This window comes from Leiobunum rupestre, chromosome 11 (genome assembly GCF_980474605.1).
Source record: "Leiobunum rupestre chromosome 11, qqLeiRupe1.1.hap1, whole genome shotgun sequence".
Classification (NCBI taxonomy): domain Eukaryota; kingdom Metazoa; phylum Arthropoda; class Arachnida; order Opiliones; family Sclerosomatidae; genus Leiobunum; species Leiobunum rupestre.
In genome coordinates, this window is record NC_143394.1 from 38,580,882 (window position 1) to 38,595,735 (window position 14,854).

The 14,854-nt window shown below is 36.0% G+C and overlaps 3 protein-coding genes across 5 annotated transcripts; 2 read left to right on the plus strand and 1 right to left on the minus strand.

Moving 5' to 3' along the window:
• Nucleotides 1–1,468: 1,468 nt before the first annotated feature.
• Nucleotides 1,469–4,390, plus strand: LOC149922547 (divergent protein kinase domain 2A-like). Of its 3 annotated transcripts, XM_090163694.1 has the most exons (7): nt 1,838–1,938; nt 2,085–2,210; nt 2,271–2,412; nt 2,467–2,637; nt 2,702–2,837; nt 2,908–3,156; nt 3,228–4,389. In XM_090163694.1, the coding sequence occupies exons 1-7, from the start codon at nt 1,922–1,924 to the stop codon at nt 3,434–3,436; spliced, it is 1,050 nt and encodes a 349-aa protein (XP_090019820.1). In that variant the 5' UTR covers nt 1,838–1,921; the 3' UTR covers nt 3,437–4,389. The 3 variants fall into 3 exon arrangements, with proteins under 3 accessions (XP_090019819.1, XP_090019818.1, XP_090019820.1); XM_090163693.1 differs by having other exon boundaries at nt 1,469–2,210; nt 2,702–2,831; nt 3,228–4,390; XM_090163692.1 differs by having other exon boundaries at nt 1,471–2,210.
• tun (N-terminal glutamine amidase tungus) lies at nt 4,256–5,638 on the minus strand. The gene is made up of 6 exons (XM_090163695.1): nt 5,505–5,638; nt 5,259–5,358; nt 5,141–5,194; nt 4,930–5,078; nt 4,731–4,855; nt 4,256–4,522 (listed from the first exon to the last, which is right to left on the minus strand). Exons 1-6 carry the CDS (start codon nt 5,576–5,578, stop codon nt 4,419–4,421), a joined length of 606 nt encoding a protein of 201 aa, XP_090019821.1. The 5' UTR covers nt 5,579–5,638; the 3' UTR covers nt 4,256–4,418.
• A 471-nt stretch (nt 5,639–6,109) lies between these two features.
• Nucleotides 6,110–8,329, plus strand: mEFTu1 (mitochondrial translation elongation factor Tu 1). The gene is made up of 8 exons (XM_090163582.1): nt 6,110–6,266; nt 6,456–6,683; nt 6,747–7,018; nt 7,084–7,245; nt 7,310–7,547; nt 7,606–7,757; nt 7,826–7,971; nt 8,043–8,329. Exons 1-8 carry the CDS (start codon nt 6,224–6,226, stop codon nt 8,230–8,232), a joined length of 1,431 nt encoding a protein of 476 aa, XP_090019708.1. The 5' UTR covers nt 6,110–6,223; the 3' UTR covers nt 8,233–8,329.
• Nucleotides 8,330–14,854: the final 6,525 nt, after the last annotated feature.

The window sequence follows — 14,854 nt, forward strand, 5'->3', positions numbered from 1 at the left end:
TGTGAAAAAATTCCAGCAAAAACCTATGGGGATTCTGCGAGCTTGGATCGGATGGATCCTGTAAGAATCGTCTGATCTTTTACTATTTTTAACCGCCATGTTATGACGCTAGCTGCTTGCCGTAATTAATGAATGGCCGCTGATTGGCTGAAGCTTAAGCAAAGACTATATAATCATTAGTCGTTGCTACAAAATGTCTTGGCGTCAGGTTCTCCCGTAGACCGGAGCATTCTAGGTAGGAGTATAAGATTTCTATGGTTCTACCTGGTTCTACCAGAGATCCTGGCAGTTATAGAGATACGAATCTCCGTCGAAAACAGGGTTGGCAAAAAACCGACTTTTTTAAAAATTGAAAAATCCAGTATTGTTTAAATCCGGCTGTAACCGGTGGTTTAATCCGGTTAAAGCCATTAATAAAAAAAGATCAAATTGCTTATATCAAGCCCTCATTGCTCAAATTTCCCGATTTAAAAATTACGTTTTTGTGCGTGACAGTACCTTTACATTGTGAGGTATAGCAGACTTATTTACCCGCTTTTATACCCTAACATGGCAGCGTATTTTCAAGCGCAAAATTAATTTTAAGATACCCTAATTGCTTATATGTTAGCTCTCATTACTTGCGACAAAAAGTGAAAGTTAAGTTTTGTCAATGTTCCTAATTAATTTCTAAAATTTTTTAATAAAAAAAATGGTTTTAATCATGGATTTTATTTGGTGGTTAAAACCGGCTTAAACAAGGGTGGTTTAACCCAGTCTGGCTGGCTCTTGCCAACCCTGGTCGAAAACTGACAAAAAAATGCAAGCATCAGCGCCGCCCTTCGGCCGGAAGGAAGCGCCCGTTTCAAGCCGAGAGACGCAAAAATTGTAAACAACGGTAACAATCCTAGGATCTCTGCGATTACTCCCCACGTACAGGCGTCGCTGCGATCGGCAAAAATTTTTAAAAAACTGGTTTCGCATCTCTATAACTGCCAGGATCTCTGGTTCTACCCGGTCACGGCCAACTTTGATCACGCGCTGTTCGCGCTACTACGGCCAACACATTCGTCGAAATTCCGCGATCAAGGATTTTCCCCCTATAAACTGTACTATAATGTGTAGGAGTTCAGCGCCACGCTCGGTGGTTATATTGTCTTCAATATAAAAACTATACTAAAAATAATAATCCGCTAGGGGCGCTGACGTCATACACATCTTTTGCTCATAGGTTAACACAGAAACGTCAACGAATGAGATGGCCGCTGTAGTGCGAGAAATCAAAGTTGGCCGTGACCCGGTAGAGGGAATGAGGCGAGCGGAATGAGGGTGAAAATAAGCGTTTGTACCAAAGACTATGTAAGCAAACGTAGTTTTATATAGTCTTTGGTTTGTACGTTTTTAGGGAACCGAAAGATCTATGTATTGAATTATTAATTACTGTAATTATTAAGTTGAAGCATTTAATTAATGATACCAGTTATAACATAGTAAAAATCATTTGTTAGTTTGTTTTTCTCAAAATTACCCGTAAAACATTTCGCCAGTCTTTGAATAATTATTATGTACAAAGGATGAATTATTAAAGTTACTGTAACGATGACGTTACAAGGCTTAGTGTTATCCATAAAATTTTCCCGTTTTCATTTTCGTATTAAAAGAATTATAACTTTATTTATATTATTATTCTTCGTAATACTGGTTTGGTTTAAAGTGTCTGATAAGAGCTACTCCATTAAATTAAAAAAAAATCAAACTAATTCAATTCTCAAAGAAAAAGAGGACCAATCGGGTATTTTATACTTAGACTACGTGAAAATTCAAATACCAATAACTTCAAATATTAAAACAACAGCAGAGCTCAAAAATGCTTCCAAGTCACACCTGTGCCCAGCCTGTTTCGGGAAAGATTACTGTAAAAATCTAGAAAAGCACCCCATAAATGAAGATGCATTCAAGGTATTAACAACCCACGTTAATCAATGGGAAGAATCCGACAATTCCCTATTATGGCTCGATGTGGATAATATCTCAAAAATGCAATTAAGCCGCATTCGCGATAAAGAATGGGACCATTTACAATCTTTTATATGTCAAAATTCTAGTCTACCAACAAACTGTCAACCTTCTGTTTATGATATCCAAAAAGTATTGGGAAATCCTGGCATAATTACACTGGAAAACATAGCTAACCTTTACAAAGCTATAAATAAAATGAAAAATGAAATTCCGTATGTTACATTTACAATAATATGCTTGTGGGATATAAGCTAATTTTCGAAAAATTTAAGGCTTTTGCTATGCACTACCAAAAAACTGCTGGATCATTTAAAGAAAGTGTTTGATTCGGATAAAAATGGAGTTCTTAACCGTGATGAACAAAGTATCATGATAACTAGCATTCTCACCCATCAATCTTACGTTTTAATGAAGGTTACTTTAATAAAAAAGAAAAATTATTTTAAGTACTAATTTTTTCTCTTTTAGTTCAGGAAACAAGCTAGTATCAATATAAACATCCCAAAGGTATTAGGAGCTTGCGGTCGACTAGTTTTTAGGGAAAAAGATTGGACTCCTCTAACCAATGTTCTAGATGAACCTTTCGAAGTCAGGGCGGGTATTGCGTTACAAATACTACAAACTGTGGAAGATCTTCAGGTTTATCCCAAATTCATTGTGACAATATGGTATAAACATAAATATGTATAATTAATTGTTACAGGATGAAGACCCAGACTGGTATTTCTTCAATACCGATTTCACATACAAAAATTTAATGAGAAATAATGAAGGGGATATAATTCTCACAAATTTAGAAGATCTGGCAATAGTGGATAAAACATTAATTCAGAGTAATTGTAATCACTCAACATAATCTAATAATTTTGAAAAATTAAACTTTGTTAACTATGACTTATTTTATATTAGACAAAGTACGACCTTTATTAGATTCGGATGGGGAGCTATGCAATGAATTGTGTTTCCAAAGATTCACGCGCCAAATTTTAGATAAAAATTTAACGTTAAGTTTATCCATGTGTTCCAAAGTTGGTTATTACGGGCAACTAATGCAAGCTTTAGTTTGCAAACAACTATTTTCTGATCTGGAGGAACATAAATCTCCCGGCTTTTTCAACTTTGATGGCAACAGGATTCACAAAAAGTCTACTTTTCCCGGTATACACTTTCAGCTTGATCTTTCGAACTAATTCGATTCAATGTATGATAAATGTTTTTACTTACGTTAGGACTGCTGCATTCCATTCCTGAGAAAGATCGAGAAACCATTGAAGATCTCTTAAGAGAATGTGTTCAAGAAACTAACATCAGTGGTAGAAAGCAAGCCATTGATGAGCTACGCGAAATTCTCGAAAAGTATTTGAATTACGATGATAAAGAAGAAAAAGCTGACAATCACAATGAAGATGATGATGAAAATAACATAGGTGGAGGTTGAAAGAAATTGTATTCATAGTATAATTTTTTAACAATACTCATATTTCTACACATTTTTAACTCGCATAAATGTAAGAGTCTTCCAATTTTAACTATACAAGGCTAGAAAACGGTCCCAAGATTTTAATGAGCGTGCATTATTAGTTTTATTAAATTTGTATAAAAGTGAGTGGCATAATAGTGGGAATGCCTCTAGAAATTGCAAATAAATTAGTGATGGACACCAACTGACATGACATCAGTATGGTTACAAATATATCAATTTACAGTGTATAAATTACAACTAATTGGGAAAAATTACTGACATCGTGTTTATTTTATCTAAAATCTCATTTTTCTCAAAACAGGGGGTATGAATTGAGCTTTGGTAATAGACTAAAAGAGGTTACCCATGCTAAGGGTAAACGTGTAGGAGGACGGACTGAAATAATAACTAGCAAATATCTAAACTTAGTTTTTCCAGTGCTTTCTAGCAGTTTTAATATATATTAATTACCACAATGAAATCTATGGTTTTAAAATAATTTTTTTCCAATGTAATGTAGAATTAACAAGAAGATTTAAGTATTGTTTGTATATAGAGTTTAGTGAAGTAATCGTTATTTTATTGTCCACAGACTGTCTATCCTTTATATTTTCTAGCTTAACCTTAACAATGTTGGTTACTTTGTCAGGTTGTCAATTGGTATTGCAGTTGATAATAAGGGAAATTTGTATCCGAGTTGGTTAAATTATGGTATCTCAGCCAATGTTTATCCAAATTTTAAATGTTATCTGGGGTTACTAGTCAGTAAAGAAGCCAAGCGTTAAAAAATAATATTACATTTATTTTGTATAAGTGTATTTTTTCTCTATATACTATTACTTTTTCCCAAACTCATGTAATCTCAAATGCAGGGTCTCTTTAATATTTACAAAATGTTACCGAAATAACAATTTTTAACAATGATATCAATAAATAATTATTTGGTATTCATCTACAGTTACCTGCCTGAAAATCTTTCAATAAATTTATTAAAATCAAGAACGTCTCCGTATTCTAGCGTCGGATCCATGCTTATAAACTCATTTAAGTTATCTTTTGGTTCTGAAAAGCATTGTCACACATTGTAACGTAATTAAATAATTTAACTGAAACTTCAGATTACAGTATTAGCCAATGTGATAAGTTTGTAAACTGCTGTTAAGCAGGCATTAAATCACAAAGCACTTGTTTAACAAACAAAAATCCAGAAGTTTATCAGCTTCTTGCATTGGCTGCTACTACAAACTGAAAAGGCTAATTGAATATTTACTATTTGGAGCTTGAATTTCTGGATAATTTGGTGGAGGTTTAATAAAAACCCCATCTTTTTTCATTCGAGATCTATCTGATGAAAATGTTTCCAGAAATAATTTAGCAGGTATCACTCGAAATTTTCTGTAAAATATTAATCCACTTGTTTTAGCTGTAAAATAATGAGAAATGGCAAAATAATGAGAAATGGCAATTACCTTTGAAAATCATCCCTTAAATTGAAATCTGTTCGTAATGATTCAGAAGCGAATGTTTCAAATCTACATGGAAAGTCTAATATAGTGTCCAAATCATAGACTAAAACCCCATCATCCACTGAATTAAAAATTAAAATAACATGATAATCCTGTAACAATTTCAAATTCATCATTCATCGGCTCTTTCAATGAATGAAACTTAATGTTTTACCCAAATTGCTAAATTATCAACCTCCCTGCTTGATTGTTGCTTCCAAAGCGGAACCTAATAAAATGGGGCAATAAAAATTGGGTGAAAAAAGGTTCAAACAACTCTTACAAACCCTTACCGATTGCTTTTTGTTTGAAATAAAAACAACAAAGTAATTCGACATGGTATCTGCGGCGTTATTTAAAATATATTCGCAAAGTTTCCACACGTTTTCTTCGCTGAAAACCACAAGTAAAAAAAAATTTTGTTACTTATTTAAGTTAAGTTTACAATTTAACTAATAGGCCTTTGTACCATAGACAATAATCTGTTTATTGTCTATGTTTGTACTCTGTGTGCAAAAATACACAAAACCCTTGCTTACCAATAACAGCTTGTGTAAATACAGTCAGTTTTCGGTGGTATTAATTTTTCTGGCTTCATTCTACCCATTTCCATTTTTATTAATTTCCACTTTAAAACTTATTTAATAAGCAAACTGAAACGAAGTAATAAACCAATATTTGACAGATTACAATTAGCACATAGCAGACTATAAAGTTAAATCCAATGAGGTAGAATAAAATCCAGACGACGCCAGTCTACTCATAAAAGGGCTAAAAATAATGGTTATGGTTACGACTGACCAAAATATTTGTTAAAAATTACAGTAAAATCTGTCTTCAATTAATAGTTAAAGTTCAAAATAAAGTAATTTTTTTATTGGTTTTTGACTCGAAGATCTATTTGGTCGTAGTTTCACGTAATTATTTTATTCTCGAAGACCTTTTGGTCTGAGTATTTCTTAAGTTTTGTCATTACTATAATTTTTTTTGCTTTTTTGCCCCCTTTTTTCTACCTTTTCACGTAATTTAACTTAATGAAATTAATAGCTATAAGTTATCAAATAAAAATTTGCGCGAGTTGAATTTTCTTATTAGGAAATTTGTGTTTAACTTAATTTAGTGCATAGTGTATTTAGTCAGTCCCCCAGAGGGTCAAAGGGCGATTGTATTCTTCCATCGCTTCTGCGCAAATTTGCAAAGGAGCGTCGATTGTTGCGAGGCGCGTGTTGACTCTATTGAAATTGCTACTACTTGGAATATGGCAAATACTAGAGTAACGCTAAAACTTTTTGGCCTTTTAGGTACAAAAGCAATTTATACTTCTTAATAGATTGTACTTATAAGCCTAACTTATGGTATTTCTCTTTAAAACAATAAGATACATGTAACTGTTGTAACCCAAAATAGGCCTTGCTTATTGTCCCTAATCATAACTTACTTTTCCCTAGTTTATTGTCTCGCATTTTAAATTCATATATTGTGGTTATTAGGAAATGTGGCAAGTGCCACAAAGAAAAGCTTTCCATCGTCAAGAAATGTTTGGGTTTGTGGGTTATGGCAAACTCAAATTGGATCCAAAACTTGTCAGGTAAGATGTTTCGCCACTGCCCTGCCTGGCTCCAAAAAAATTTTTCAAAGAGAGAAACCCCACTGCAATGTTGGAACTATAGGCCATGTTGATCATGGGAAAACTACATTAACAGCCGCAATAACCAAAGGTTCGATTAGTAACTTACTTGTTACCATTTTAAACCAACCACCATAATGATGTACTCTTGCAGTATTAGCTGAAAAAAAACTCGCCAAACTTAAAAAATATGACGAAATCGATAATGCGCCTGAAGAGAAACTACGTGGGATAACCATCAACGTTGCTCATGTTGAATATGCCACTGATAAGCGCCATTATGGCCATACAGATTGTCCCGGACATGCTGACTACATTAAGAATATGATAACTGGCGCTTCTCAAATGGATGGAGCAATTTTAGTAGTTGCTGCCACAGACGGAGCTATGCCTCAAACGAGGGAGCATCTTATTCTAGCTAAACAAGCACGTGCAAATTTTCTTTCAACCTCATTTTACAAGATTTCTTACCTTAAAATTGTTTGTTTTAGATTGGTATTGACCACATTGTCGTGTTCGTAAACAAGGCAGATGCTGCCGATAAGGAAATGGTAGAATTAGTAGAAATGGAACTCCGAGAACTAATGAATGAATTAGGATTGAAAGGAGACGATGTTCCCATCGTGGTTGGCTCTGCTTTATGCGCTCTAGAGGTTCTTGTTGGGAAATATGCTTCATGTTAAAACTCCTTTTAACCTGATAAATTTCTTATAATAGGGTAAAAATCCAGAAATTGGAAAGGATGCTATCATGAAACTATTAGACATTGTTGATGAATATATTCCCACTCCTATTCGAGACTTGGACAAACCCTTTTCTTTACCCATTGAAAATGTCTACTCTATCCAAGGGAGAGGCACAGTTGTTACTGGTCGTTTAGAAAGAGGAGTTTTAAAAAAGGGACTTGAGTGTGAAATAATTGGTTACAATAAGCATTTAAAAACTACAATAACTGGTACGAAGTCTAAACTTAAACTCTTTAATGGTATTTAATTTAATTCGTCAAATCTTAGGCTTGGAAATGTTTCATCAACTTTTGGAGGAATCGCAAGCTGGTGATCAAGTTGGAGCGTTGGTTCGTGGTACTAAAAGAGATGATCTTAGGAGAGGAATGGTTTTGTGTAAGCCAGGAAGCTTCAAAATGCATGATCACATTGAAGCTCAGGTATGTAAGCATTTCCTTTTCCATCTAGCTTAAGCGTTAACTTGATAAAACCATCAAATTTATCCCAGGTTTATGTGCTTAAAAAAGAGGAAGGTGGTCGAGGAAAGCCTTTCATGACTTTTTTTCAACCAATGATGTTCTCCAAGACTTGGGATTGCGCTTGCAGCGTTAAGCTCATTGACAAAGAAATGGTGATGCCTGGTGAAGATTCGAAGTATGTTATCTATTTCCATGTGTTTTGTTGTTTACAATTATACCTATTTAAGTAACTTCTAACATAAACAGACTCGTTCTGAGGTTAATTAAAACCATGGTTGCCGAGCCTGGTCAAAGATTTACTTTGAGAGATGGATCAGTTACTCTAGGAACTGGAGTAATCACCAAAGTTTTACCTAATTTGACACCTGAAGAAAAACTAATACTTGAAAAGGGAAAGAAGAAGAAGAAACCTGAAGAAGCTTCAGCTGCAAATTAATCTTTTCCTCATTATTACTTTTTCAAGTGTATGACTTTGTCTTAGAAAAAATGTTATGTAACTTGAGCGCTGTAGATATAAACGTCATTTACCAATATTGAACTATTATTCCTCAGCTTATAAAGGGAATGTTTTTATGGTTGTAAAAATGGGGAATCCGAAATATGTCTTAAATGCAAGTTGGTTTCAACATAGATTGATTTTCTAGCTTAGCTAAAGTATGCAGCTCAATACAACTTACAAGGAGAGTATCCGAGGTGTTTATTGCCGATTTTGTTCAAAGTCTGGGGTAATGTAGACCTATATGAGATTTGAAATTTCCAAAAAGGAGATGTACACCACCCATTTGATTTTTTTTTGACCACTTAAAGCCTAAGAATTTTTCCTTATTTTACCCAAAATTGTTCCAATTTACCGAAACTTTATGAAATTTACCTAAATGTGGTCCAAGTTACCAATTTTGTGATTTTAAAATTTTTCGTGAAACTGAGAAAATCCCATGCTTTTTTTAAAACGAGATTTTTTTTGTTTTAAGTGGTCAAAAAAAACTTCGGTTGCCATGGCAAATCGAATGGGTAGTGTTTTACCAACCTTGAATGCAACGTCTCCTTTTGGGAAATTTCATACCTCATGTAGGTCTAAATTACGCCCGACTTTTAACAAAATCTGCATAAAACACCTCCGGTACTCTCTTTGTTAGAGGAATAGCTTGGTTTCTAGACTCAACAAAACCATAACCATGGTTTTACGAGCAGACATTGCAAGAAATCACTTTAGGCCCAGCATTTCTATGAGGATGGAAAGGAAAAATACAACCGTGAGATCTGCAGTGTGAGGTACATCCTATAGCAAAGCTAGTTAATTAATTAATCGATGGCTCTACCAGTTATGGCTAGGGCATAAGTTAAAAATAACAATGAGCATGGCAATTAGCAAATGTTATCACCGCCTTTCAGAGTTATTACGCAATCTAGAATTGAATCAGGGTTTTTCAACTTTTATGAGGTTGTATTACTACTCTACTAATAATAGAAACTCCTGTCCGACCTTAAGTCAGATTTCCTTTCCCCAGGTGGGGTTTTATCTTGAGGTGTAAACAGCGCCTTCTATTGCAGAGAAATAGAAGTTTGTGAAAAATTAGAAAACAATGACTAGCCGATTAATTATGAAATGAATTCATATACTTTAATAATATAAATATCTTTACTCAATTTAATAAATAGGTTACATAGATGGCGCCCTCGTGGAATAACTATATAAGAGGGAGAATTTTGTGTCTTAAGGGCGCCAATCGAATACTTCCTTAATTAACCTTACAAAGTTGAATATCCCTGGTATTCAGAAGCAACTAAACGTAGCAACGGTTCCCATTTAATTGGAAGCAGATAATGTCATCGCGTTCGTGATTGCATGAATGAATGAATTGCTTTTACATTACCATCCCTTTTATATCAGGGAGGAACCCAGTTACTGGGTTCGCCACTCACTATCAACACTTTTACATAGATGGAATGCGATTGTTATTATTATTAATATTCCTTTTTTTTTACGTACACAGGTTGTTTCAGAGAAGTCTGGCACTAATTTACAAGCGTGTTTTTTGGGTAAAACAGAGTGAAAAAGTTCATAAGAAACTTTTTCCTAATTTGACCATATCCGAGTAATTGGCCGTCAAAAATCGGTCTCCTTAATGTCGAAAAACGCGCAAATGAGCAGTTTCTATTATTCCTTGAACCCAATTGTTTCCTTTTACTAAACATTTGGTTTTTTATCGAACGATCGCTGGTATCAAAAGTTCGTTATTAATTGAAATAAGTATTCTACGTGTTTTTTAAAACAAGGTGTTTGATAGTAATCACGTCAATTCGACCAACCCCCTTAAAGGGAGAGTGACCGAAACAAAACAAGTTGGTCTCATTCGATAGAACTCTTTGACGCGCACACAGTGCCGTTAATTTCCGCCCCCTCCGACCAACCCCCTTAAAGGGAGAGTGATCGAAAAAAACAAGTTAATAAATTCATGGGTATTTTTTTTATGAATTTGCGAATTTACATGACTTTTGGTGCCTAAACTACCCAAATGTTTGATATAAATTTCCTAAAATAAACCCATTTTAATCCCAGTTTAAGAATTTCTTTAAATCATATTTCCACTAATTTCAATAATTTAAAAGAATTATGTTCGACGTGTTTTGCTTACCTATTTCACCTTTGATACTTTCCGTCTATCTAACGATAGGAAATCACATATCCTCAACAGCTTTTGTATTGGTTAATTTTTTTGCCCACCCGGGTATCCTGAGGGTGGGCGGTGGCCACTCTTTAACATAGGATGGTAAATTATATATCAAACAATAGGAAATAACATGGCCTCAACAGCTTTTGTATTGGTTTGCCCACCCGGGTTTACTAAGGGTGTATGGGTTTGCCCACTCGAATACACTGATGTGGAACTAATATTACGGCCTGGGCCGACTTGTTTTTTCTTTAAATGCCAAAAGTACAAATTTAACTGAATTACAAAAATATGTACAAAATGTTCACCTGGGGCAAATCAAACTTGAACCCGTTCGAAGATTCGAGGCGTGTTACGAATTCACGAACTAAAACTATGGTTGTGCTCCCTAACAGCGGCAGGCGGAACTACTTTTAATGCACTGTGGAAGTTAGCAAGCTAGAAACTTAAGCACGCGCTTGACGTAACTAGATCCCTTATACGGATTAGCACCGTTGCGTCATCTAGACCCGTTTCGGTCGCGAATAGTTTCACAGCGATCAATAATGCCTTGTCGTAGGTCGTCAATGTTGCGGACTTTCAAGATATCCCCAGAAATAAAAGTTGGATATGGGTAGAAATTCATGTTCTTTGAGTAACAAGGAGTAAAAACATCTTATAAGATAAGTTAATAAAAATTTCTACTAGCAAAAGCTTATTAAGCGTCGCATCTAGAAGGATGCTATCGTTACGATTTCAAATAATGACAAGGTGATTTAAATTACCAAGAGACACAGTAAAAAATTCATTTCTTTGTTTTATGGTTTATCAGAGGTAACATGTACTGTTACCTAACAACATTACATTGATCATAGTATTTACAAAAAGTTGTTCGAAATGACCCCCATTGGCGTGTAGGCAGGCTTGGACGCGTCTTCGGAAAGATTCTCGAACACGACGAAAGATTTTTTGGAAGGTTTTGGATTGTGTCGCAGGCAACAATTACGCGTTGACGTATACCAAGTCCTTGATATGGTCTCAGAGATAGAAATCACATGGGTTCAAATCAGGAGATTTGGCTGGCCATGCAACAGTTCTTCGACCTATTCACCTCTGAGGAAACTCGGCATCAAGATGAGCTCTAACCCGTAGGCTAAAATTAGGGCGTGCTCCGTCGTGCATAAACCACATTCGTTGTCTTACTGCTAGCGGTACGTCTTCAAGTAGCTCTTGTAACGTGTCTTGTAGAAAGGTTAAGTACGACTCACCAGTTAGTCTTGGTGGTAAAAAATAAGGTCAAATTAAATGGTCACCCAACAATTCCGCAACAGACGTTGATACTAAACTGCACTTGATGTGACCTACCTAACGGTAGTCACGTGCGGATTTTCTTGCTGCCACTCATGACGATTATGTAAATTGGAGAATCCGTCAAGGGGAAAATTAGCCTCGTCAGAAACTAGGAGCGTAATTATCAAAAGAAGTCGTTAGTCGGCTCCTAAAACCACTGACAAAATTCGACTCGTCTTGGATAATCGGCCTCATTTAAAGATTGAACCTTTTGTAAATGGAATGGGTGGTACTGGTGTCCTCGAAGGATACGCCAGACAAGTACATGGTCGCCTCGCAATTGACGTCCAACTTGCCTCTAACTTGTCGTAGGATCATCCTCGAAGATAGTAAGTACTTGTTCTTCCACGTCTTCTTGTGCAGTATCAGGTCCCGTGGGTTTTATTTGTCAACCACCGTGAACCTTTGTCGATTTGGAAGCTGTCTTTGAGGAGAGTGCTCCTGATACAAACGCCGCGTTTCCACCGCATTTCTCTGAGCGAGTCCATACATAAGATGCGTATCGGCATATTCTGCATTCGTGAAGTACGCCATAGCATAGCAGATTTAAGATACATACGAAATGATAATTTAATTATTGAAGCTCCTAAATTTATTGCAAATTCGAGCCTCTTGTTGTAGACTAAAAACATTTTTTGGTGGGTGACTATTTAATGACACCATTAATTACACAAGCGAACTACATTAAGTGGACTAGCATTCGAATAAACACGGAGATTAGCTATATACGTTCCAAATCACCTTACAAGGTGTTAAATTTGTACTTAGTTATTAGATGAATCACAAAACTAAATTTAATCATTCCTTTTTTTTAATGGGCGTAGTCACTTAGAAACACCTCGTTGTTGCTAAAACGTATTTCTATACGTTGCTTACTTCTTTAATTTTAATAACGCACTTTTGATACTAGTTTTGTTTTTTATCGAAAAAGATAAGAAACCAATACTTTATTCAAGGATCTCCTTGCTTTATTAGTGAAAGGAAACAATTGTGTCCAAGGAATAATAGAAACTGCACATTTGCGGGTTTTTCGATGTTTTGGAGGCTGATTATTGACTGCCAATTACTTGGATACTGTTCAATTTAGGAAAACGTTTCTTACATTTTCCACTCCTTGTTACGGTGTTACCCAAAGAACACGCCTGTAAATTTGTACCAGACAACTCTGAAACACACTGTATACACTACGTAACACCCAGAAGTGTGTCAACTCTACCTTTGCGCCCTTTAAAATATTTACTGAGAGGTAGTCTCACAATAGACTGCATAACGTACTAGTATTAAGAATAGTACTAGCAACTTTATATTTAGTCTATGGTCTGTCGTGATTTTATCTCTTGGATTTACTCGCTAATAGACATACATGTATGATCTAAAATGCCTCACTCGGTAACGTTGGGGTGGAGAAAATTTCCAATTTTGATGACCAATTTTTAACCCCATCTTGTGAATTTAATCCTTATGGCAGTAAATCTGAACTTAAATTGAAGTGACCCATTATTCCGACTTTCCCATCATTTTATCTCACACAACTTTCACAATAGCTTCATTTTCAAGGGATTTATTGCATAAATAATAAGAGTTAGCTGGGTGGTAAATTTTAAACGCGGTTACATGAAGAGCGGCGGGCGCGTTTTAAGTCAACGAAGCTTGAAGGCGCCAAATTGTAAGACGCGTTTCTGGTACAACGTTAAAACCGCGAATACGACACAACGATTGCTCGTATGTAAAATGTTCATAGAACATTTTTTGTAGGAAATAGCTGGGCCCTAATGTCCGTAATTGGGTTTATAGCCGTACATACAATACTAACGTAGATATTCGCGATAAACCATTACTGTGCACCGGTTTCCCTCATAATAATTGCGGGTAAAACCACTATTTCTAACAGTAACCTGTGAAAAGATATGTTTTGTTTGAGTAATTACTCCTAAAATATTTAATTAACCATTCTTAATTTTTTTTTAAAACTAGCTTTCTATGATTTGAAAGAAACGCGGTTTTCTAGTGCGTTCTAAGAGATTGGAAATTATGGTAAGAAGAAAACTATTTCTAAAACTAACCTGTGAAAAGATGTTTTCCTTTGTGTATTTACTCGAAAAGCATGGACCAAAGGCAGGGTTTTTTAAGTTCCACATCGATATATATATATATATCGAAGTGGGAATATTGCTATGGATGGGATGTCGTTAAGTGTTGTAGTTTGTTTGTTTGGCGTGGAAAAGCGCCGACACGGTAGATGGAGCTGCGAAAAATAATTTTTACAAATTATATTTTTGACGATACCGGGATTTGAACCCAGAAGCGTTCTCTGCATTCTATACTCGAAACTTCTAGTTGTTTTTAGTAACGCGGGGGGATTGGCTAGTTAAGTTGTCGCAATTGTCGTTCCTTTTTCTGCGTTATTTTACGTATATTTACGGCGTTTAAGGTCAAGTAAACCTCAAACTTCGCCTCCCTCCCCCCCAACCCAGTGGATTTCCACTAAGAGTGACACGGGCGTGGCGGGAAGTTTGAATTACAGTGTGGGCAGGGCCGTGCTTAGAGGTTTCGCGGCCCCGGGCGAAATGCATGGGCGAAACTGAGTGTAGCGGCCCTCGTGTATATATATCCCTATGGTAAAATTTTAGCGGCCCTGGGCGATCGCCCTGCTCGCCGCCCCCTAAGCACGGCCCTGAGTGTGGGGCTACACAACTTTTACCGATGGCCAGTTTCAGGTCTATCAGGTAAACAGGGGCACAATTTCACCCCCCCCCCCTTTAATAACAATACGCACTCTTCGCCGTCAACTCTTTAACTTAGTATGGTACTTTTTATATCAAACGATAGAACGCGCAGTGCCGTTAATTTACGCCCCCTATGACCAGCCCCCTTAAAGGGAGAGTGACTGAAAAAAACAAGCTGGTCTCATTCGATAGAATTCTTTAACGCGCAAGCACTGCCGTTCATTTCCGTCCCCTCCGACCAACCCCCTTAAGGGGAGAGTGACCGAAAAAAACAAGCTGGTCTCATTCGATAGAACTCTTTGACGCGCACGCAGATTTTCCGTTAATTTCC

Excerpts from the sequence above, each read along its gene's own strand:
- LOC149922547 (XM_090163692.1), top strand. The coding sequence starts at position 1,579 with ATGACGTTACAAGGCTTAGTGTTATCCATAAAATTTTCCCGTTTTCAT. Across the intron at positions 2,211-2,270 it reads AAAATGAAAAATGAAATTCC|GCTTTTGCTATGCACTACCA; the intron begins GTATGTTACATT and ends GAAAAATTTAAG. Across the intron at positions 2,638-2,701 it reads AAACTGTGGAAGATCTTCAG|GATGAAGACCCAGACTGGTA; the intron begins GTTTATCCCAAA and ends TAATTGTTACAG.
- tun (XM_090163695.1), bottom strand. The coding sequence starts at position 5,578 with ATGGAAATGGGTAGAATGAAGCCAGAAAAATTAATACCACCGAAAACT. Across the intron at positions 5,195-5,258 it reads TTTCAAACAAAAAGCAATCG|GTTCCGCTTTGGAAGCAACA; the intron begins GTAAGGGTTTGT and ends CCATTTTATTAG. Across the intron at positions 5,079-5,140 it reads TTGATAATTTAGCAATTTGG|GATTATCATGTTATTTTAAT; the intron begins GTAAAACATTAA and ends AAATTGTTACAG.
- mEFTu1 (XM_090163582.1), top strand. The coding sequence starts at position 6,224 with ATGGCAAATACTAGAGTAACGCTAAAACTTTTTGGCCTTTTAG. Across the intron at positions 6,684-6,746 it reads AACAGCCGCAATAACCAAAG|TATTAGCTGAAAAAAAACTC; the intron begins GTTCGATTAGTA and ends GTACTCTTGCAG. Across the intron at positions 7,019-7,083 it reads ATCTTATTCTAGCTAAACAA|ATTGGTATTGACCACATTGT; the intron begins GCACGTGCAAAT and ends TGTTTGTTTTAG.